The 25261-nt window shown below is 40.5% G+C and overlaps 1 protein-coding gene across 2 annotated transcripts in view; it reads right to left on the bottom strand.

The window, feature by feature from the left end:
- MYLK (myosin light chain kinase) overlaps window positions 1–25261 on the bottom strand; it is an 842949-nt gene that overhangs the window by 373921 nt on the left and 443767 nt on the right. For both annotated transcript variants that reach the window (XM_053698066.1, XM_053698065.1), the window contains 2 exons: window positions 5141–5278; window positions 1554–1751 (listed from right to left, as the gene is read on the bottom strand). In XM_053698066.1, coding sequence (XP_053554041.1) covers window positions 1554–1751; window positions 5141–5278 — 336 coding nt within the window. The remainder of the gene's footprint in view (window positions 1–1553; window positions 1752–5140; window positions 5279–25261) is intronic.

The raw sequence follows: 25261 nt of genomic DNA, 5'->3' as shown, positions 1-25261 counted from the left end.
TTATGTTGGGGGGGTTGTTTGTATTTTTTTTTTACAGGCAAAAGAGCTGATTACTTTGGGGCAATGCCCCGCAAAATGCCCTTTTAAGGGCTATTGGTAGTTTAGTTTAGGCTAGGGTTTTTTTTATTTTTTGGGGGGGCTTTTTTATTTTAATAGGGCTATTAGATTAGGTGTAATTACTTTAAATTTCTGTAATTTGTTTATTATTTTCTGTAATTTAGTGGGGTTTTTTGTACTTTAGCTAATTTAATTTAATTTAGGTAATTGTATTTAATTTAGTTAATTTATCTCATTATAGTGTCTTGTTAGGTGTTAGTGTAACTTAGGTAAGGTTTTATTTTACAGGTAAATTTGTATTTATTTTAGCTAGGTAGTTATTAAATAGTTAATAACTATTTAATAACTATTCTACCTAGTTAAAATAAATACAAACTTGCCTGTAAAATAAAAATAAAACCTAAGATAGATACAATGTAACTATTAGTTATATTGTAGCTAGCTTAGAGTTTATTTTACAGGTAAGTATTTAGCTTTAAATAGGAATAATTTAGTTAATGATAGGAATATTTATTTAGATTTATTGTAATTATATTTAAGTTAGTGGGTGTTAGGTTTAGGGGTTAATAACTTTAATATAGTGGCGGCGACGTTGGGGCGGCAGATTAGGGGTTAATAAATGTAGGGAGGTGGCGGCGATGTTAGGGACGGCAGATTAGGGGTTAATAGTGCAGCGGTTTAGGGGTTAATATGTTTATTATAGTGACGGCGACGTTGGGGGTGGCAGATTAGGGGTTAATAAGTGAAGGTAGGTGGCGGCGACATTGGGGGCGGCAGATTAGGGGTTAATAAATATAATGTAGGTGGTGACGGTGTCCGGAGCGACAGATTAGGGGTTAACATTTTTATTTTAGTATTTGCGGTGTGGGAGGGCCTCCCTTTAGGGGTTAATAGGTAGTTTATGGGTGTTAGTGTACTTTTTAGCACTTTAGTTATGAGTTTTATGTTACGGCATTGTACCATAAAACTCTTAACTACTGACTTTTAAATGCGTTAGGACTCTTGACAGGAGAGGGTGTACCGCTCACTTTTTTGGCCTCCCAGGACAGACTCGTAATACCGATGCTATGGAAGTCCAATAGAAAAAAAGACTTTACAAAGTTTACATAAGTCGTTTTGCTGTAAGGCCAAAAAAGTGTGCGGTGCCCCTAAACCTTCAAGACTCGTAAAAAAGCAGCGTTAGGACCTCTTAACGCTGCTTTTTTACCCTAACGCACAACTAGTAATCTAGCCGTATGTTCTTTTTGCACCAGATACCTTTATTATATAAAGGAAGTTGGGGAAGCCACACTTAATAGAGGGAGGGGGACCTAGAACAGAAAGAGGAACCTAACTCAGCACATACGGTGGGAGCTACACCTGTCACATAAGTTTTAAGGACACATATGCACACAAAGGGGTTGGGCTTTACTATACAGATTGAGATGAATTTGTGTTACTATGCACAGGTTGGTCTCTCATCATGTACTGTACATAAGAGGGATGGCGAGTCTTACCTTGCACAGTCAGGATGGACTCCGTTTTTGCATGTCCCAGACTATTCCAAGCTTCACAGGTGTAATTTCCGGTGTCCTCAGGAAACACTTCCTGGATGTACAAGCTGTACCGGGTGCCACTCTGCTCGAAGTGAAAGTCTTCAGTCTCCTGAATCTCTTTCCCATTGTGGAACCACAATATTTCTGCAGATGGATTGGCTAAAAGAACATTGTGTGAATTTATGAAATGGACTTTTAACTTTCAAAACAAATAATAAGACGTGCTGTAGAAAATGGAGTAAAGGCAACCAAGAACCATGTAATTAAGTATTGCTCTACCCAAGTGAGCTAGAATATTAAAAACATATTCAAACTAACGCTGCTTTCCATGACATAATTTTTTTCTCCCCCTTAAAGTGACACTGAACCCAATTTTTTTATTTCGTGATTCAGGTAGGGCATGCAATTTTAAGCAACTTTCTAATTTACTCCTATTATCAATTTTTCATCATTCTCTTGCTATCTTTATTTAAAAAAGGCGACATCTAAGCTAAGGAGCCAGCCAATTTTTGTTTCATTACCATGGACAGCACTTGTTTATTGGTGGGTGAATTTAATTCAGAACTGATGGTGGTGTGCTGTCAGTGCTTGATATGTTTAACTATTAATATCAATAAGAGCAAATAATAGATGTACAGTATATGATTTTGATAATTGCTAGAATTAACATACTTAAACCTCTTCATAGCCATTTTAAATGAAAAATGAGATGATTGTATATCTCCAAAATATTACATACATATAACAATGCTGATCTTCTGTAAACTAAAATATTAATCTTCATTACTTGCTTGATTAAATGTCTTAACTTCCTTCTTAAGAGGTAATTAAATTCAAAATTAAATTGTCATTTAAAAGCTTTATTATGTATAACACAAAATACAATACTTTCCTTATATGTTTTGCTTACTTTCAGTGAATATAACTAAAAACATTTGATTTTTTTTCCCACCACCTCCAGAGAGGCTATAGTGCATCACACAACCCTGCAACATGCTATACAGTTATATCAATTGCTAGTGCAGGAGCTCATTTATATCAGCTCTTAGACAGTGTAGTCTAAAACAAATATGGGCTATTTAAATAAAGCTTTAGATGTAGATACAGTTTGCAATATTTATGCATTAGCTATTTTGCTGCTAAAAATGAGAAAATCTTTTCAGTGCTTTCACTGTACATGCATGTAATGCACATTAATTAGAGATCTAGGAGTTGCCCCTCACTCCCTAGCTAATGTGCTTACAGCCAGGCAGTCACTAGCTGACTCCCTTGTGCTGGAACTAGCTGTGTAATGGAGCAGTGTTCTGTGCAAAAATCAGAATTGCTGCAAACAACCACAAAGCAGCCTAAACATAGCTGTTGCTTTCCTTCACTGCTCCTGTTACACTGAGCTGGCTTCTTACTGCCCTCCTCACCGTTACTACAGCATTCATTTAGCTTCTGCACACACCTGAGTTGAACCTCTCATATCCTGCTCTGTTCAGTTCCAGTGTGTGCAAATTTTAATGTCATTTTAAACATATTGTTTTGTTAGGAAACACTTAAAAAGAAGAAGTGTTCAATGAATTGTAATGTAAGCACTTCCTGAATCTAAACATAATTGATGCTTTCTGGCTGAAACATGAAAGGCAGTTGTTGACACTAGCTGACACTAGCTTTACCCAAACCCATATAAAACTCTCTGGAATGTTACAAAAATAACTGTGTGTAAAGAGCTTAGTAACCTCATCTGTGACACAAGAAGATTTGACTAATTATGTTAACTGTAAATAAATATTTCTTGAGTCCTTTCTTATTTCATTTATGAACACCATTCCTTGATATGATTTACTCCCATTTACAGATTTGCAGGAACATTTATACTAAATTATTTGTTTTAATCATGAATATATACACACGATCAGAGCCTTATGTCTTTGTTTTATACCTTCATAATTAAAGGGATTTGGATGAATTATATTATAAAAACTCACACAAAGTGATACTGATACATTTATAATAGCTTGTATTACCTTAAAGGGACATTAAACACTAAATATATTTTATGAGCATAATATTGAGGTTATTCCCCACCTCCGTCTAGTCATGGGTGCCGCCATGGTGAAATCTATCTTTCACTACATTTCAGTGCTGACTCGCTTGCACATTTGCAGTAACTCTCCTTCAGATACCTGCAATGTAACAGGGTTCCACATAATAGCAGCACCCATGATTAGAGGGAGGTGTGTGAAATGTGTTTGGTGTTTAGTTTCCTTTTAAATGTACTTCTGTACTTAATGATATGAAAATGTAATGGATAATAATCTCAGTTTTGATGAGAACACAACACTTGCTAACTTGGCAGAACCTCTAGGAAGATTTATTTGATACAAGATAGTATTGGTTTTAGATTGAACTAAAAAGCCTTCAGCTTGGTACACTAGAGTCTTGAGTTTACAGAAAATGTGGTGACTGTGCCCCTTTAACGGTTAATAAAGTCCCTAGTAAATCATGGCTAGACATTATACTCCCTTGGAGGCATTTTTCCTGCCCTTAGGAAACACATTCTGTTCTGCAGACCATGAAATGGGTTTATGGTTCCCAGAGATTGTGATGCCTTCTAATAAACCCACATATCACAAGATATTACATGCCATAAGCTTCAGATAAGGAAGAAACCTGTGAGGTCTCTAATTCAGTTAAAAAAAGAGACATGTGAGGAACATCATGATATAAGAATTCAATGGTCCTTTAAAAGGTATTACAATCTGCTCATTACCCTGGACTCTCCTTCGATCCTTATACACAAGCAAATCCTGCTGTACAGGCCTATGTAGTCTCTCTACAATTTGCCTTTTACTCGCCTATGCACTCACTTATTTTGTTTCATATTAAGCACCGCAGCCTGTTCCTAAGTAGCCTTTCTCCCTCCATTTGACCATGAATGCCTTGGGTAGAGTCATCCTTCTAAGTATCTGATCCATACCAGCCACCTTGCTTTGCCAGTCCCTACACTGGCTTCCTATAAACTTTAGGCGTGAGCTAAAAATATTAACTATAACCTATAAAGCTCTCAATAATCCAACAACCAACTATATTTCCCCCTTACCTCCAAATACAACCACCTCTATGCTCAACCACCTGCAACTTTCTGCTACCGTCATTACTACTTCCCTCTCCTGCCTCCAAGACTTCTCCTATGCTGCTCTTACTCTAGGAAACTCTGTACTTCACTAGGACAAATTGTCTCCAAACTTGAAAAGCTTTAAGAGATATTTGAAAACTCACATATTTAGAAAGGTTGACTACATCTCCCCGGAAAGTTCTTATTCATCTGAACCAACAAAATACATGTTAAACTGCCTTATCTCACTGCAGCACTTACAAACCATGTTACAAGCTATCCAGCAACGTCCGTCTCCTCACTTTTTAACCTGTACACTGTAAGCACTCTGGAGCTGGACTCTCCTCTGTTAGTTAGTCTGTTTTATGTTTCTGTATTTTTACCAAGTATCATATACCCATCATTATAGAATCTGTGCTTTACAAATAAATGATAATAATAATACCTGACACTTCCACAGTCATTATAACCTGGCTTCCATCCATCACATGAAGATCCTCCAGACCCTTCAGAAAGATGGGAGCTGAGCTGTCACTGACAGGAACTGGTCTGGAACTGTCTGGTGTCTTTGGTGACTTTTTCTCTAAAGATAGAAAAGCAAGGTTGAAAACAATAAAACTGGCTTATTTATGACAAGTGTATGTTTAGAGGAACTGCAGTGGCACACATAAGATTCATGCTTCCCTAAGACAAAATTAAAGGGACATAATACTCATATGCTAAATCACTTGAAAATGATGCAGTATAACTGTAAAAAGCTGACAGGAAATTATCACCTGAGCATCTCTATGTAAAAAAGGAAGATATTTTACCTCACAATTTCCTCAGCTCAGCAGAGTAAGTTCTGTGTAAAAACTTATACTCAGCTGTTGCTCAGCTGCAGATAAAAAAAAAATAAAAAAAATTGAAGAAATGAACAGCAGCCAATCAGCATCAGCAGTGCTGAGGTCATGAACTCTTTTACTGTGATCTCATGAGATTTCACTTAACTCTCATGAGATTTCATTGTAAACTTCCTTACAATGAATAGGGAAATAACATGAGAGTGCACGAATGCTCGCTCCTTCCGCTGTCCCGGAACAGACATACTGATTTGCTGCTTAGAAGTCCTTTACAATAGGATGTGGCTACTGAGGAACTTTTGAGGTAAAATATCTTTCTTTTTTACATAGAGATTTTCAGGTGATATTTTCTAGTCAGCTTTTTACAGCTATGCTGCATCACTTTCAAGTGTTTAAACATTTGGGTATTACGGCCCTTTAAACTTTCATGATTCAGACAGAACATGCCATTTAAAAAAAAAACTTTCCAATTGATTTCTATTACCTAATTTGCTTTGATCTCTTTGTATCTTATATTTTAAAAGCATACCTAGGTAGGCTCAGAAGCAGTAATGGGTCTCACTGCTGATTGGAGGCTGCACATATATGCCTCCCGTCATTGGCTCAAACAATGTGTTCAGTTAACTCCCAGTAGTGCATTGTTGCTGCCAAGAGAATGAAGCAAATTTGAATAGAAGTAAATTAGAAAGTGGTTTAAGATTGTATGCTCTATCTGTACCATGAAAGAAAATATTTGGGGTTCATGTCTCTTTATTGTTCAACTTTTAATTCTACAGATTTGGTTTCATCATATTAGGCAGCCACAATATTGATAAACTGATGGCTAAACATTGAGGAATTGATTGCAAATCTGCACCAGATAAGCATCACCTTGATCTAAAGGTAACCTTAGCCAGGTGCTTGCTAATAACAAATCCAGTCTCAAGTAGATTGTTTATAGAAAATAATACACTTTAAACATTGCAAATTACACAGAAAACCATGTAAACAGAATTATATATTTTTTTTCTGTACAATATACAATTATACAAAGTTCTGTTTTTTCATGTCTAGAGCCAGGGTTAATTCTATTGCATACATCCTTGAGGAAGTTAGACAGCAATATTTGGTATGGAAAAAACTTTTCTATAGCTTTGAGCGTAATGTATACACACTAAAAATAATGGCAAACTTTCCCACATAATTCCACTCCTGAAATAGCCTGAATTTATTCCACAGTAAAATTCCACAATAGATTGCATCTTTCATTTGTAGAATGTATGGTCATATACATACTTAGGTTTGCACTGAAGATGTCTAAAAGAACTGAAAACTAGTTATAAAAAAAGATTTTTACCAGTCCTAAAACACTTTTATTAGCTTGTGACTAATAAGATATGTTGTGTGTGTATATATATATATATATATGTGATCTTCAGGATGCCTGTCCACCAATACAGCTGTGGGAGCTGTCCCTGACAGAGAATTAAAATCACAGAATTTAACATGCAATTCCTGCTACTTTCAGTTTAACAGCTCTTACCTAAAGGGACACTGAACCCAAATGTTTTCTTTCGTGATTCAGATAGAGCATGCAATTTTAAGCAACTTTCTAATTTACTCCTATTATCAATTTTTCTTCATTCTCTAGCTATCTTTATTTGAAAATGAAGGTATCTAAGCTTTTTTTTGGATTCAGAACTCTGGACAGCACTTTTTTATTGGTGGATGAATATATCCACCAATCAGCAAGGACGACCCAGGTTGTTCACCAAAAATGGGCCGGCATCTAAACTTACATTCTTGCATTTCAAATAAAGATACCAAGAGAATGAAGAAAATTTGATAATAGGAATAAAGTTGCTTAAAATGTCATGCTCTATCTGAATCACACAAAAAAAAATTTGGGTTCAGTGTCCCTTTTAAGTCTTGTTCCCTGGGACAGTCTTTTATTATTGGTGCTTGTGGAAGACTTAAAGGGACACTGAACCCAAATATTTTCTTTCATGATTCAGATAGAGCATGAAATTTTAAGTAACTTTCTAATTTACTCCTATTATCAATTCTTCTTCGTTCACTTGCTATCTTTATTTGAAAAAGAAGGCATCTAAACTTCTTTTTTTGGTTCAGAAAAGATACCAAGAGAATGAAGAAAATTTGATAATAGGAGTAAATTAGAAAGGTGCTTAAAATTTCATGCTCTGTCTGAATCACGAAAGAAAAAATTTGGGTTTAGTATCCCTTTAACTATTAATATTCCATTGTCAAGAAAAAAGGTCAATATCTATTATGTGATATCCTGTATATAAACCAGGAAAGGAACCAGAAACAAAATATTTAAAAAAAAAATATTAACATTTTTGCAAAAAGTGAGGCCAATATTTATCTGAACTCATAAGGATTATGCTGCGTATGTCACTTCTGAGTGTACAGTATTTAAAAAAATCTCATCACTGTTAATATCATTTGATCCCATTTGAGGTTTTTGATTTTCGTCTTTCCTAGAGGCAACCAATTTTAAACCCAAATGTTTATTTTGTACAACAATCCCACAGCTATACTTAGAATAAACTGAATTTTGTCTGACCCTTGTACAATAATTTCTTTTTTTAGATAGATTTTTATTTTACACAAAAGGAAGTTGTAACAATACATTAAAATAGTATCAAGCTTCTTAGTAATCAATATAAAAAGCATTTCACAATTTTTACTTTTTTACACAATTTTGTCTTATCTAACAGATTTCTCACTTTAATACATTAAAACCAAACAATAAAGAAATTAACATCTTTTCATCTTAAAGGGACACTCAAGTCAAAATAAACTTTCAGAAAGAACATGCGGTTTTAAGACACTTTTCAATTTACTTCCATTATCAAATTTTGCACAGTCTTTTTATATTCACACTTTCTGTGCACAAGCTCACAGGGTATATGTATACTAGTCTATGATTGGCTGATGTCTGTCACATGATACAGGGTACCGGAAAAACAGAATTTATGTTTACCTGATAAATTACTTTCTCCAACGGTGTGTCCGGTCCACGGCGTCATCCTTACTTGTGGGATATTCTCCTCCCCAACAGGAAATGGCAAAGAGCCCAGCAAAGCTGGTCACATGATCCCTCCTAGGCTCCGCCTTCCCCAGTCATTCGACCGACGTAAAGGAGGAATATTTGCATAGGAGAAATCATATGATACCGTGGTGACTGTAGTTAAAGAAAATAAATTATCAGACCTGATTAAAAAACCAGGGCGGGCCGTGGACCGGACACACCGTTGGAGAAAGTAATTTATCAGGTAAACATAAATTCTGTTTTCTCCAACATAGGTGTGTCCGGTCCACGGCGTCATCCTTACTTGTGGGAACCAATACCAAAGCTTTAGGACACGGATGAAGGGAGGGAGCAAATCAGGTCACCTAGATGGAAGGCACCACGGCTTGCAAAACCTTTCTCCCAAAAATAGCCTCAGAAGAAGCAAAAGTATCAAATTTGTAAAATTTAGTAAAAGTGTGCAGAGAAGACCAAGTCGCTGCCTTACATATCTGATCAACAGAAGCCTCGTTCTTGAAGGCCCATGTGGAAGCCACGGCCCTAGTGGAATGAGCTGTGATTCTTTCAGGAGGCTGCCGTCCGGCAGTCTCGTAAGCCAATCTGATGATGCTTTTAAGCCAAAAAGAGAGAGAGGTAGAAGTTGCTTTTTGACCTCTCCTTTTACCAGAATAAACAACAAACAAGGAAGATGTTTGTCTAAAATCCTTTGTAGCATCTAAATAGAATTTTAGAGCACGAACTACATCCAAATTGTGCAACAAACGTTCCTTCTTTGAAACTGGATTCGGACACAAAGAAGGCACGACTATCTCCTGGTTAATGTTTTTGTTAGAAACAACTTTCGGAAGAAAACCAGGTTTAGTACGCAAAACCACCTTATCTGCATGGAACACCAGATAAGGAGAACACTGCAGAGCAGATAACTCTGAAACTCTTCTAGCAGAAGAAATTGCAACCAAAAACAAAACTTTCCAAGATAATAACTTAATATCAACGGAATGTAAGGGTTCAAACGGAACCCCCTGAAGAACTGAAAGAACTAAATTGAGACTCCAAGGAGGAGTCAAAGGTTTGTAAACAGGCTTGATTCTAACCAGAGCCTGAACAAAAGCTTGAACATCTGGCACAGCTGCCAGCTTTTTGTGAAGTAACACAGACAAAGCAGAAATCTGTCCCTTCAAAGAACTTGCAGATAATCCTTTCTCCAAACCTTCTTGAAGAAAGGATAGAATCTTAGGAATTTTTATCTTGTCCCAAGGGAATCCTTTAGATTCACACCAACAGATATATCTTTTCCATATTTTATGGTAGATTTTTCTAGTTACAGGCTTTCTGGCCTGAACAAGAGTATCAATGACAGAATCTGAGAACCCTCGCTTTGATAAAATCAAGCGTTCAATCTCCAAGCAGTCAGTTGGAGTGAGACCAGATTCGGATGTTCGAACGGACCTTGAACAAGAAGGTCCCGTCTCAAAGGTAGCTTCCATGGTGGAGCCGATGACATATTCACCAGGTCTGCATACCAAGTCCTGCGTGGCCACGCAGGAGCTATCAAGATCACCGATGCCCTCTCCTGATAGATCCTGGCTACCAGCCTGGGGATGAGAGGAAACGGTGGGAATACATACGCTAGTTTGAAGGTCCAAGGTGCTACTAGTGCATCTACTAGAGTCGCCTTGGGATCCCTGGATCTGGACCCGTAGCAAGGAACCTTGAAGTTCTGACGAGAGGCCATCAGATCCATGTCTGGAATGCCCCACAACTGAGTAATTTGGGCAAAGATTTCCGGATGGAGTTCCCACTCCCCCGGATGAAATGACTGACGACTCAGAAAATCCGCTTCCCAATTTTCCACTCCTGGAATGTGGATTGCAGACAAGTGGCAGGAGTGAGACTCCGCCCATTGAATAATTTTGGTCACTTCTTCCATCGCCAGGGAACTCCTTGTTCCCCCCTGATGGTTGATGTACGCAACAGTCGTCATGTTGTCCGATTGAAACCGTATGAATTTGGCCTTTGCAAGCTGAGGCCAAGCCTTGAGAGCATTGAATATCGCTCTTAGTTCCAGAATATTTATCGGGAGAAGAGATTCTTCCCGAGACCAAAGACCCTGAGCTTTCAGGAGTCCCCAGACCGCGCCCCAGCCCACCAGACTGGCGTCGGTCGTGACAATGACCCACTCTGGTCTGCGGAAGCTCATCCCCTGTGACAGGTTGTCCAGGGACAGCCACCAACGGAGTGAATCTCTGGTCCTCTGATCTACTTGTATCGTCGGAGACAAGTCTGTATAATCCCCATTCCACTGACTGAGCATGCACAGTTGTAATGGTCTCAGATGAATTCGCGCAAAAGGAACTATGTCCATTGCCGCGACCATCAAACCTATTACTTCCATGCACTGCGCTATGGAAGGAAGAGGAACAGAATGAAGTACTTGACAAGAGTTTAGAAATTTTGATTTTCTGGCCTCTGTCAGAAAAATCCTCATTTCTAAGGAGTCTATTATTGTTCCCAAGAAGGGAACTTTTGTTGACGGAGACAGAGAACTTTTTTCTACGTTCACTTTCCACCCGTGAGATCTGAGAAAGGCCAGGACGATGTCCGTGTGAGCCTTTGCTTGTGGAAGGGACGACGCTTGAATCAGAATGTCGTCCAAGTAAGGTACTACTGCAATGCCCCTTGGTCTTAGCACCGCTAGAAGGGACCCCAGTACCTTTGTGAAAATTCTTGGAGCAGTGGCTAATCCGAACGGAAGTGCCACAAACTGGTAATGCTTGTCCAGAAAGGCGAACCTTAGGAACCGATGATGTTCCTTGTGGATAGGAATATGTAGATACGCATCCTTTAAATCCACCGTGGTCATGAATTGACCTTCCTGGATGGAAGGAAGAATTGTTCGAATGGTTTCCATTTTGAACGATGGAACCTTGAGAAACTTGTTTAGGATCTTGAGATCTAAGATTGGTCTGAATGTTCCCTCTTTTTTGGGAACTATGAACAGATTGGAGTAGAACCCCATCCCTTGTTCTCCTAATGGAACAGGATGAATCACTCCCATTTTTAACAGGTATTCTACACAATGTAAGAATGCCTGTTTTTTTATGTGGTCTGAAGACAATTGAGACCTGTGGAACCTCCCCCTTGGGGGAAGCCCCTTGAATTCCAGAAGATAACCTTGGGAGACTATTTCCAGCGCCCAAGGATCCAGAACATCTCTTGCCCAAGCCTGAGCGAAGAGAGAGAGTCTGCCCCCCACCAGATCCGGTCCCGGATCGGGGGCCAACATCTCATGCTGTCTTGGTAGCAGTGGCAGGTTTCTTGGCCTGCTTACCTTTGTTCCAGCCTTGCATTGGCCTCCAGGCTGGCTTGGCTTGAGAAGTATTACCCTCTTGCTTAGAGGATGTAGCACTTGTGGCTGGTCCGTTTCTGCGAAAGGGACGAAAATTTGGTTTATTTTTAGCCTTGAAAGACCTATCCTGAGGAAGGGCGTGGCCCTTACCCCCAGTGATATCAGAAATAATCTCTTTCAAGTCAGGGCCAAACAGCGTTTTCCCCTTGAAAGGAATGTTAAGCAATTTATTCTTGGAAGACGCATCCGCTGACCAAGATTTTAGCCAAAGCGCTCTGCGCGCCACAATAGCAAACCCAGAATTTTTCGCCGCTAATCTAGCCAATTGCAAAGTGGCGTCTAAGGTGAAAGAGTTAGCCAATTTGAGAGCATGAATTCTGTCCAAAATCTCCTCATAAGAAGAATCTTTATTGAGCGCCTTTTCTAGTTCATCGAACCAGAAACACGCTGCTGTAGTGACAGGAACAATGCATGAAATTGGTTGTAGAAGGTAACCTTGCTGAACAAACATCTTTTTAAGCAAACCCTCTAATTTTTTATCCATAGGATCTTTGAAAGCACAACTATCTTCTATGGGTATAGTGGTGCGTTTGTTTAGAGTAGAAACCGCCCCCTCGACCTTGGGGACTGTCTGCCATAAGTCCTTTCTGGGGTCGACCATAGGAAACAATTTCTTGAATATAGGGGGAGGGACGAAAGGTATGCCGGGCCTTTCCCATTCTTTGTTTACAATATCCGCCACCCGCTTGGGTATAGGAAAAGCTTCGGGGGGCCCCGGGACCTCTAGGAACTTGTCCATCTTACATAATTTCTCTGGAATGACCAAATTCTCACAATCATCCAGAGTAGATAACACCTCCTTAAGCAGAGCGCGGAGATGTTCCAATTTAAATTTGAATGTAATTACATCAGGTTCAGCTTGTTGAGAAATTTTCCCTGAATCTGAAATTTCTCCCTCAGACAAAACCTCCCTGGCCCCCTCAGACTGGTGTAGGGGCACTTCAGAACCAATATCATCAGCGTCCTCATGCTCTTCCGTATTTTCTAAAACAGAGCAGTCGCGCTTTCGCTGATAAGTGGGCATTTTGGCTAAAATGTTTTTGATAGAATTATCCATTACAGCCGTTAATTGTTGCATAGTAAGGAGTATTGGCGCACTAGATGTACTAGGGGCCTCCTGTGTGGGCAAGACTGGCGTAGACGAAGGAGGGGATGATGCAGTACCATGCTTACTCCCCTCACTTGAGGAATCATCTTGGGCATCATTTTCTCTAAATTTTGTGTCACATAAATCACATCTATTTAAATGAGAAGGAACCTTGGCTTCCCCACATACAGAACACAGTCTATCTGGTAGTTCAGACATGTTAAACAGGCATAAACTTGATAACAAAGTACAAAAAACGTTTTAAAATAAAACCGTTACTGTCACTTTAAATTTTAAACTGAACACACTTTATTACTGCAAACGTGAAAAAGTATGAAGGTATTGTTCAAAATTCACCAAAATTTCACCACAGTGTCTTAAAGCCTTAAAAGTATTGCACAACAAATTTGAAAGCTTTAACTCTTAAAATAACGGAACCGGAGCCGTTTTTATATTTAACCCCTATACAGTCCCTGGTATCTGCTTTGCTGAGACCCAAACAAGCCCAAAGGGGAATACGATACCAAATGACGCCTTCAGAAAGCCTTTTCTATGTATCAGAGCTCCTCACACATGCATCTGCATGTCATGCTTCCCAAAAACAAGTGCGCAATAGAGGCGCGAAAATGAGGCTCTGCCTATGATTAGGGAAAGCCCCTAGAGAATAAGGTGTCCAATACAGTGCCTGCCGGTTATTTTACATAATTCCCAAGAATAAAATAATTCCTCAAAGCTATGAAGTATTAAAAATGCTTATATATCAATCGTTTTAGCCCAGAAAATGTCTACCAGTCTTAACAGCCCTTGTGAAGCCCTTTATTCTTATGTAATAAAAATGGCTTACCAGATCCCATAGGGAAAATGACAGCTTCCAGCATTACATCGTCTTGTTAGAAATGTGTCATACCTCAAGCAGCAAAAGTCTGCTCACTGTTTCCCCCAACTGAAGTTAATTCCTCTCAACAGTCCTGTGTGGAAACAGCCATCGATTTTAGTAACGGTTGCTAAAATCATTTTCCTCTTACAAACAGAAATCTTCATCACTTTTCTGTTTCAGAGTAAATAGTACATACCAGCACTATTTTAAAATAACAAACTCTTGATTGAAGAATAAAAACTACAGTTAAACACCAAAAAACTCTAAGCCATCTCCGTGGAGATGTTGCCTGTACAACGGCAAAGAGAATGACTGGGGAAGGCGGAGCCTAGGAGGGATCATGTGACCAGCTTTGCTGGGCTCTTTGCCATTTCCTGTTGGGGAGGAGAATATCCCACAAGTAAGGATGATGCCGTGGACCGGACACACCTATGTTGGAGAAATGGGAGAAAAAATAAATTTGCCAGAATAAAATCTACAGCTTATTAAAAATTCAGCGTAAGGGGCGGATTTAACAATGTGCGGCATTTATCATGGCATTGCTGTCAGCATTTATCATTGCACAAGCATTTCACTAGAAATGCTTGTAGCAGGGGGTGTTAATCAACACGATCGTATGCGATCGGGCGAATTGCTGTCCACCGCCTCAGAGGTAGCGGACGAGTTAAGGAGCAGCTGTCTTAAGACAGCTGCTTCTTATCTCCTGTTTCCGCGCAGAAACAGTTGCATGGGCCCCTATGTGTTATTTCCTTGTATTTTTATTATGCACTTGTTAATTATGCAATTGTACTGCATTTAGTGGTCCTTTAAATAAATGTTCCTCCTGTTTTTCCTTCCCCTTTTACCCCATTTTCCTCGTCAGGTAGTCAAGAGAAAAAAAAAACAAAGCCAAAATATTATATAGACAGTTTATAACCAAGTAAACAACTTAATAAATAGATGATTAGATAATAGTAATAGAAAGAAATAAGAAAAAAATACCCAAGTACTATTCATATATCTCAGTATATATTGAACTATTGTAAAATGGCAAAAAGGGTAGATAATTTGCTGAATCATGTTCAGCTAATGTGATTTAATAAAAGTGAGCCTTTTTTTTTTAAATATTTTTTTTTTTTTTTTTAAAAACTTTATTTTTGAAAATTTTTCCACAGAGAAACTTGATCAGCACCACACAGTTGTGCACAATATTTAACATAGTAAGACATGATGTAGGCAACAAAGTACGGTCTCAGTACCATAACAAAAAATGCTTAGAGTCCAAAAGTCGATTCTTGAACCATGTGGGGTGGCCAAGCTCCATGTGTTAATATAACATTTAAATAAGCAAAACAACAAATAAAACAATACAAAAAAAACATAAACAGTGACAGATGTTGATCATTGGTATTAATTGGGTTGCATACCGTTGGGCATAACCAGGCGTATTATAGGAGGGGGAGAGATGAACAGGGAGGCGTTGTTTGTACAACAATGAAGTTACTTATTAACACTGGTGTAAGGCTCTTCTCATGATCCTTTTTGTTGTACCTGTTCAGATCCCTTATGCTGGATACTGGAGTATGCTCTCTGTAATCTATGAGGTAGTTGGGTGCGATACTATCAATAGTAAGGGAAACAGTGTTATTACCATTTTATGTATGAATACTCATATGCATATGCATCTGCGGATGGGTTTAGTCAGAGGCCCCAGGCCTAGTCATTCAGGCAGTTAGTCACTTGTTATGTCAGTTATGTTCTGTCAAGTATCTGTTTCAGGGCTCAGCGAGCACCATCGACCGTGTAGGTTTTCGTTAAGCATGAATATAGTATTTTGAAAGGGGCGTAGGAGTCTTTCTCTTAAGTCTTTCGGTAAGTATAACAAGTACGGCTCCCACTTATGTATAAATAATTTTATTCTGGCATCGCGGTCCCCTTGTGTATCTACTTGTTCTATTAAAAGCTGTTGATACATTGCGTGAGTCAGTTTTTTGAAGGGGGGTTCCCTGTTTCTAGCCCAATATTGTAACATTAGTTTTCTGAATTTTACTTGTGTTTCACGCAGGTTTGAAGACAGGGTGGCTGCTCTGACTGCTTGTATGCTATGGGTGATTTGTTCCTGCGTGACCTCAGGGATTCTTTGTCCTTGCCATTTGGTTACTATTTCCTGCAATGTCTGTGTCTCATTTTGTGCTACTATTTGCTTATAGATAGGTGTAATGGAGTGCGTTCCTTGAGTAGCCAAGTTACAAAGTGCGGCTATCTTAGTTAACCCTGGCGAAGTTAGTCCTGCAGGTAGGATATTCTGTACATAGTGCCGACTTTGAAAGTAGGCGAATCTGTGCGTGTTGGGGAGAGTGTATTGGGCTTGTAGGTCAGAGAAGGTGAGTATCTGATGTGTGGTAGGATTGAGTAATTGTGCCACCATCTTTAGTCCCTTGCGTTCCCACATTTTAAAAACTGCTGTAGTGTATCCTGGCATGAAATTGGGGTTGCCCTGTAGAGGCAGATATTTGCTGAATGTGAAGTCCATCCCCCATAATCTGCAGAGTTTAGCCCAGGCCCTCATCGGATCCCTGAATAGTATGCTGTGTTTTATATGCGGGGGGAGGGATGAGAGCTGTGTGTGTGGCAAGAAAGCTGGGTGTATTGGTGCTAGTAAGTCACCTTCTATGGGGGGACAAAAATAGTCTGATTGGGACAACCATCCCACCACAACCTTGATCAGGGATGCCCAGTTGTACCATCTAATATTGGGGAGGCTAAGCCCACCTGAGTGGATTGGCATTGCCAGATGAAGTCTGTTTATCCTTGGTTTCCCTTGATTCCAGACAAACTTGCCAAATAGGGTTGTTAGACCATTGAGATCCCGCTTTGTCATTAGGAGGGGGAGCATCTGAAGGGGGTAAAGCAACTTTGGTAGGATAATCATTTTTAAAAGATGGATCCTACCCGTAGTAGACAGGGGTAGGTTTCTCCACCCCTTCATTTGATTGTGAATGAGGGTTATTGTATTTTCTATGTTGAGGTGGTATAGTTTGTTAGTGTTTATATGCAAGTGGATCCCTAGATATGTGAAGGTTCCTGTGGTCACTTTCAAGTCTGTGCCCTGTAATGGATTTTTTTGGGTGTTAAGCAGCCATGTTAATTCTGATTTATCCGTGTTGACTTTGTAGCCTGTGAATTCCCCAAATTCGTGTAGCATGAGCAGCAGTTTGGGTACATTAGTGTGTGGGTTTGGGACATATAACAAAAGGTCGTCGGCATACAGGGATAAATGCATTATCTGTTTATGAATTTTTAAGCCTTCACTGCATTGGCGAATATAACATGCCAGTGGTTCTATCGCTAAATTGAAAAGCAGAGGGGACAGGGGGCAACCCTGCCTGGTTCCTCTCTCCAGAAGGAACGGTGAGGATAGTTGGCCATTAATGATTATGGAAGCTGAAGGTGACGTGTATAGTGTTTGGAGCACGGTAAGGAAATTCCCAGATATGCCAAACTTTTCCAAGGAGGTGTACAGGTGGTCCCACTCTATTCTATCGAATGCCTTCTCGGCATCGATGGCGAGAAGGCACGCATCAATGTTGGGTTTCTGTGTGTCCATGTAATGTGGGTTATTATAATGAGATATAACAGCTAGTGTCTTTCTGATGTTAATCACTGAGGTGCGGTGTTTGATGAAACCAGTCTGGTCAGGATGTATTATGTTCGGTAGTGTGTTTGCTAACCTGTCTGCCAAGATTTTAGTGAACAGCTTGTAATCGCTGTTGAGCAATGAGATCGGTCTGTACGAGGAGGGTTGTGTGTGGTCTCTGTGTGGTTTCGGAAGTATGCAAATGTTGGCATCTGTAAACCTCGCATCTGGCGCGGCGTTCCCTGATAGGTAGGCAGAATATGTAGTGGCCAAGGTTGGGGCTATGTCTGTGCTAAGAATCTTATAATATTCAATTGGTAGAGAGTCTGGGCCTGCCGCTTTCCCTAGTTTGGAATTTCCAATAGCTCGTAGTACCTCTTGTGTATGTATGGGGGAATTCAGGCTGTCTCTTTGAGTATCTGACAGCTGGGGTACTTTAATTTTTTGCCAAAACTTATCCTTATCCACTTTCCTGATGTTTTGCCTGGTGTACAAGGATTTGTAGTAAGATGTGAATACTTGCATTATATCTTTAGTGTCTGTTTTGAGATGGTCCCCTGACTTAATGGCTGTTATAATGGATTTGGGCGTGTGTAGTCTTACTAAGTTCGCCAGGAGTTTGCCAGCTTTGTTGCCATGGCGATAGAACCTGCCTTGCCTGTGCAAGTTAAATTTATGGTCTAGAATCTGTAAGTGCGTGTCCCTGTCTTTTTTGACCGTGTAGTATCTTTGGCGATTGGTCTCTGTGGGGCTTGCTAGGTAAGCATTGTATGCGGTAGTTAGATCTGAAAGGAGTTGTGTGGTAACCTTCTTTTGGGATCTAAAATGATGGGCTGTGTATGCTGTGATTTTGCCTCTGATGACCGCCTTAGAGGCATGCCAGAACAGGTCAGGGTTAGGTTTGTGTTGCTCATTATCCAGGGTGTATTCAAACCAATATGCCTTTAGGTGTTGTTTAAAATCTGCATTAGAGTATAAGTGTGAGGGAAACCTCCATTTTCGTTCTTGGGATTCTGTTCTGAAAGGTTGAAGCATTAGTCGTATGGGGGCATGATCTGAGATTGTAATTGGAAGGATAGATGTGTTCAGTATGCTAGGGGTGATTTGGGGGGATGTGAGAAAGTAGTCGATTCGGGAGAAAGTATGATGCGTCTTTGAGACACACGTGTAGTCCCTTTGGTCGGGATGCTGAGATCTCCATAAGTCGTGTAACCCCAATCCGTCTCTAAAATTAGTTATGATTTGCGTTTCTTTTCTATGTTTGGAGTGGGTTCCCTTCTTTGTGCTTGGGTGTGATGGATCAAAAAACCTGTCTAATGGGAGGGCTTGCGCCATGTTGAAGTCCCCACCTACTATTACTGGTGAATCCGAATGTAGGGCAATGAGTGACTGGAGAGATGACCAGAAGGCCTGGTCAGAGTGGTTTGGGCCATAAACATTACATAGCTGGAAAGTGCTGGTGTGGATGTGAAGCGTGGTGAATATAAAGCGGCCTTGTTTATCGATTTTGGTGTTAGAGAAGGTCAGTGGTAGGTTTTTTCGTATTAGAATAGCTACCCCACGTTTTCTCCCCTCTGACGGCGAGTACATAATTTGTCCCACCCATCTAATCTTTAATTTTTCATGTTCTTCTGCTGTGAGGTGTGTTTCCTGTAGTAGTGCAATGTCTGCATGGATGGAATTAAGGTACTGGAGGATTCTACTTCTTTTAGTTGGGGATGTTATTCCCCCTACATTCCAGGATATCACATTAAGTTTTGCGGTCATTGGAGAAATTTGTGGGGGGGTGGGGGCAGCAGGTATATTTGTCGGTGGGGAGGTGGGTTACTTCCACCAGTCATGTGTGTGTGTAATGTGTCAAGAGAGAGGTGGAGGTAAGACAGGGTGTTGGTTTGCGTGTGGCATGATATGTAGTGTGATGGAGGGAAAGACTCACAGGCATCGCTGAAAAGCAATCGATCTGGGTTATTCATCTGAGGTCTAAGTGTCAGTCTCCAGTCAACCCATCCGCCGAGCATAACAGCCATGCCCTCTGCTATAAAGAAAGGAAATTGATTAGCTAATACATATGACATTGTTGAGACATATAGGTGACAGGTGTTTCTGGGGTAGTGCATCATAGGGGTCAGACTTTACACTGTAATTTAAGGCCAGAAGGGGCACCTTGATATTGACTAGGCAGAGCAAATACGTAGTACATTGAACATTACAAAATTTGGAAATAAAAAAACGAAAACAAAAATGAACACAAGAACAAAAACAAGAAAACACACAATAACCAACATTTTCTACAAACTTGTTTCCTGGTGTAGTAACAGTCCCAGGAATGAGAGGGTGAGTTCTCTGAGGAACCCCCTCCTGAGGCAGAACAGCGTCTTGAAGAGTGGTGCTCCAAAGAGTAACCACAGTGGTAATGCGGCGTTCCTCGGCCGCCAGTGCCTCTTGTGTCCGGAGACACCTATGTCCAGAATCTCCCATCTTAAAAAGAGTTTTATACGTATTTAAGTGAGGGAAGCGACATGTTCTATGGATCAGTTTGTTGCTGCTTTTCTTCTTCTAGGTAAGCTTTCAATTCTTTTGGGGAACGGAAGAACTTGGGGCCCCTAGGGGTCTGCAGCCTGAGTTTGGCAGGGTAAAGGAGTGCGACTTGCCTACCTTCTTCATATAGTTGGGAGCAATAAGGGGCGAATTCTTTGCGCATTTTGGTTACATCTGCTGAAAAATCTTGAAATAGCAGGAGTTTTTTCCCTTCATAGATGATATCTGCCTTGTGTGACCTGTAGGCCCGTAGCAAAGTCAGTTTTTCTTGGTAGTTTAAACATTTAAATATGACCTGCCGGGGTTTTGTGGCATTGGCAGTAGAGAGGCCGTTGTCTGGGCCGATGCGGTGCGCTCTTTCCACATCTATTGGGAGGCGATCCGGGTCTATGCCTAATAATCTGGGAAACGTGAGTGCTGTGAACTCCAATAGATCTTTGTTCTTGATGCTCTCTGGTATTCCAATTATACGGAGGTTATTGCGTCTGCTACGATTCTCCAGATCGTCGACTTTGTCTTGGAGCGCCTGGTTTTGGCGTAGTAATTGTCGGAGGGAGGTAGAAGTGGTATCTTGGCGGTCTTCCAAGTCTGAAATCCTCTGTTCTGCCTGATTCATCCTTGTTGAAAAAAGGCGCACCTCACTAGTTAAAGTGTCCATGCCTGCCTGGAGAGATTCCATCTTAGGCAGGAAGAAAGATTTTAGTTCTTGCATGAGGTTTGTGGAATCACTAGCTGGTAGGTGAGAGGAGCTTGGTGAGGGAGGGTTGTCAATCTGCGCCTCTGTGGTATGTCGTTGTCTCCTATCTGCTTGTTTAGACTTTGAAGTCATCTTGCTCTCAAATGCACTAGAAAGAGGCTTGAAATATTTGTCAACCTTCATATGAAGGGCAGGAGAGAGGGAGAGTATAATAGCAAAGTTCAAATGATTTTGTTGTCAGCGTTGTGGCTTTATGCCTTTATGTGGCACTGCTGAGCTGCAGTCAGAGGGCAGCTTATATGATGTGTGAAATGGCTAGTTGGTATAAAAGTTGTTAAGCCACGTGGGTGAGTCATGCAGGCCTTGTTTGTGCTTCAGCGGCACTTCATAATCTGGTTCTTTCCCAAAGGCAAAAGGACAATCTTTATTATGGTGCAATTAGCAAACCCTCATACAATCTGTCTCTGTGCTGGGGTGTCGATGGGTATGAGAGATAGAGTCCCAAGGAGTGGCAGATAGTCTGTATAGTAATAGTGCACCTGTTAAAGCCTTGTTGTGGTGAAATAAAGTAGGTATTGTAAGCATCCCCTGTATGCCTTTCTCTTGCGGTGGCCAGTTGTGCTCCTTCCACAGTGAGTGGTGCCTTAAGTGATTGCAGAATAGGTGCTCCCAGCTAGGTCTGTAGATTAATGGCTGTGAAATGGGTTTCTGTGTAAGTACTTCCCACCATTGTTGCCTGCCTAGTTTTATGTAGGTAATTCAACCCCCTCTGTGTGGCAGATCTGTGATGGGTATAGCAGGTCCTGAACTATTGTGCTTTGTAATGTAGTGAAGCTCCTCTGCACTCACCCTCCTTTCCGATTACTTTTGTGATGAGAGACAGGGCTTTCACAGCTTCCGATAAGCTGCTGTGTGTCTTGATGCGGGAGGGCCGCGATCTAATATGGCGCCCGCGGCTGGTGTTCCGTTGCGCACTTTCAGTGCTTCAGGGGGCAAGGGCAGTTGTCGGCCCTTCACACCACTTGGCCGGTTGAGGATGATGTCCGGGTGTTCCCCCAACAAGGCTAAGGTGTGGGCAAAGGTGTCCGGCAGCAGATTAAGGGTTTTCTCAGAGCTCAATGTACGGAGCTCCTTCTCTGCACTGCCGATCCTCAGCTCCACCCACCGGAAGTCTCAAATATTTTTTTTAATGCTAATTTCTGTGTCTTTTTGTGTATCAATAATAATTTAATTTTGTACAGATTGAATACTTTTAGGTAAGTAAACCATTTTCACTTGCGTGCTAACCCAATGAGAAAAGCCGAATTTAGAATATCGAGCGATAACATATTCCCCCATAAAAGTCAAAGGAGCAAAAAAAAAAAAAAAACTAACACCCTATTCACATGCAAACATGATTGTGTGCTAACCCGAAATGAAAATATAAGTATTTCACATTCCAATGTTATTCAAATAGCAGAATATGTTCTATCTATACTATAATCGCATTTGTAACGCGTCCGTCGCCAGTTGCGCACGAATCATCAAAGGAATGTTGGCTGTGCGAGGCAGCCAAAAGAATGTTGGCTGCGCGCGCAGCCAAAAGAATCCAACAAAGGTGGATTATTTCACCACCCTGACATTTTCAGAATCCCCCTGGATGCAGCGTAGGCAAACGAAGCAGCATAAAGAAAAAAAAAAACCTAACCGCGCACACGAAGTATGAAAAAAAATAAAACTAACCGCCCGCACAAGTATTAACAAAAAAAAAACTAACCGCCCATACGAAGTATTAAAAAAAAAAAAAACGCACGCACGAAGTATTAACAAAAAAAACCTAACCCGTAAACCGCCAAACCCCCACAACAGAAACTAAATAAATTCCAATATTAACCCCTAAACTGCCAAACCCCACATCGAAATAAACCTAATTAACCTATTAACTCCTAAACCACCAACCCCCCCCACAATGCAAATAACTAATTTAACCCCCTAACCTAAAACTGCCTAAATTAACCCCAATTATATAAACTAAGTTACAATTAAAATAAAAAATCCTAACATTAATTTAAAAATAAAACCTAACATTAAATTACAAAAAAAGAATCTAAAATTACAAAAAATGAAAAAGTCTAAAATTACAGAAAAAAATAAACAAAATTATCAAAAATTAAACCTATTCCCTATGAAAATAAAAATAAATAAAAAATAAAAACACCCCTAATCTAAACTAAGCTACCAATAGCCCTTAAAAGGGCCTTTTGTAGGGCATTGCCCTAAGTTAAACAGCTCTTTTAAATTTTAAAAAATACTATGTCCCCACTAACAATAAACCCCCCCACCCACCCACCAAGCCCCCCAAAATAAAAAACCTAACACTAAGAAAACCTAAACTATCCATTGCCCCTAAAGGGTCATTTGTATATGCATTGCCCTTAAAAGGGCATTCAGCTCTTTTACAAGCCCATTAAATCCCTAATCTTAAAAATAATAAAAAAAAATAAAAATAAAAAAAAAAACAGAATTTATGCTTACCTGATAAATTACTTTCTCCAACGGTGTGTCCGGTCCACGGCGTCATCCATTACTTGTGGGAATATTCTCTTCCCCAACAGGAAATGGCAAAGAGCACAGCAAAAGCTGTCCATATAGCCCCTCCTCAGGCTCCGCCCCCCAGTCATTCGACCGACGGTTAGGAGAAAAAAAGGAGAAACTATAGGGTGCCGTGGTGACTGTAGTGTATAGAGAAAGAAATTTTTCAAACCTGATTAGGAAACCAGGGCGGGCCGTGGACCGGACACACCGTTGGAGAAAGTAATTTATCAGGTAAGCATAAATTCTGTTTTCTCCAACATTGGTGTGTCCGGTCCACGGCGTCATCCATTACTTGTGGGAACCAATACCAAAGCTTTAGGACACGGATGAAGGGAGGGAGCAAATCAGTTTACCTAAATGGAAGGCACCACGGCTTGCAAAACCTTTCTCCCAAAAATAGCCTCCGAAGAAGCATAAGTATCAAATTTGTAGAATTTGGCAAAAGTGTGCAGAGAAGACCAAGTCGCTGCCTTACATATCTGATCAACAGAAGCCTCGTTCTTGTAGGCCCATGTGGAAGCCACAGCTCTAGTAGAGTGAGCTGTGATTCGTTCAGGAGGCTGCCGTCCGGCAGTCTCATCAGCCAATCGGATAATGCTTTTCAGCCAGAGAGAAAGAGAGGTAGCAGTAGCTTTTTGACCTCTCCTCTTACCAGAGTAAACGACAAACAAAGATGAGGTTTATCTAAAATCTTTTGTTGCTTCTAAATAGAACTTTAAAGCACGAACTACATCTAAATTGTGTAACAAACGTTCCTTCTTTGAAACTGGATTCGGACACAGAGAAGGAACTATTTCCTGGTTAATATTCTTGTTGGAAACAACTTTAGGAAGAAAACCAGGTTTAGTACGCAAAACGACCTTATCTGAATGAAACACCAGATAGGGTGGATCACACTGCAAAGCAGATAATTCAGAAACTCTTCTAGCAGAAGAAATAGCAACCAAAAACAGAACTTTCCAAGATAGTAACTTAATATCTATGGAATGTAAAGGTTCAAACGGAACCCCTTGAAGAACTGAAAGAACTAAATTTAGACTCCAAGGAGGAGTCATGGGTCTGTAAACAGGCTTGATTCTGACCAAAGCCTGAACAAAATCTTGTACATCTGGCACAGCTGCCAGTCGTTTGTGTAACAAGACAGATAAAGCAGAAATCTGTCCCTTTAGAGAACTCACTGACAACCCTTTATCCAAACCTTCTTGGAGAAAGGAGAGAATCTTTGGAATTTTAATCTTACTCCAGGAGAATCCCTTGGATTCACACCAACAGATATATTTTTTCCATATTTTATGGTAAATCTTTCTAGTCACAGGTTTTCTGGCTTGGACCAGAGTATCTATCACAGAATTTGAAAACCCACGCATGGATAAAATCAAGCGTTCAATTTCCAAGCAGTCAGCTGCAGAGAAACTGGATTTGGATGTTCGAATGGACCTTGTACTAGAAGATCCTGTCTCAAAGGTAGCTTCCATGGTGGAGCCGATGACATATTCACCAGGTCTGCATACCAAGTCCTGCGTGGCCACGCAGGAGCTATCAGAATCACCGAGGCCTTCTCCTGTTTGATCCTGGCTACGAGCCTGGGAAGGAGAGGAAACGGTGGAAACACATAAGCTAGGTTGAACGACTAAGGCGCCACTAATGCATCCACTAGAGTCGCCTTGGGATCCCTGGATCTGGACCCGTAGCAAGGAACCTTGAAGTTCTGACGGGACGCCATCAGATCCATGTCTGGAATGCCCCATAATTGGGTTAACTGGGCAAAGACCTCCGGGTGGAGTTCCCACTCCCCCGGATGGAATGTCTGACGACTCAAATAATCCGCCTCCCAGTTGTCTACTCCTGGGATGTGAATTGCAGATAGGTGGCAGGAGTGATCCTCTGCCCAT

This window comes from Bombina bombina, chromosome 1 (genome assembly GCF_027579735.1).
Source record: "Bombina bombina isolate aBomBom1 chromosome 1, aBomBom1.pri, whole genome shotgun sequence".
NCBI lineage: Eukaryota > Metazoa > Chordata > Amphibia > Anura > Bombinatoridae > Bombina > Bombina bombina.
This window is presented reverse-complemented; position numbering and strand designations above follow the sequence as displayed.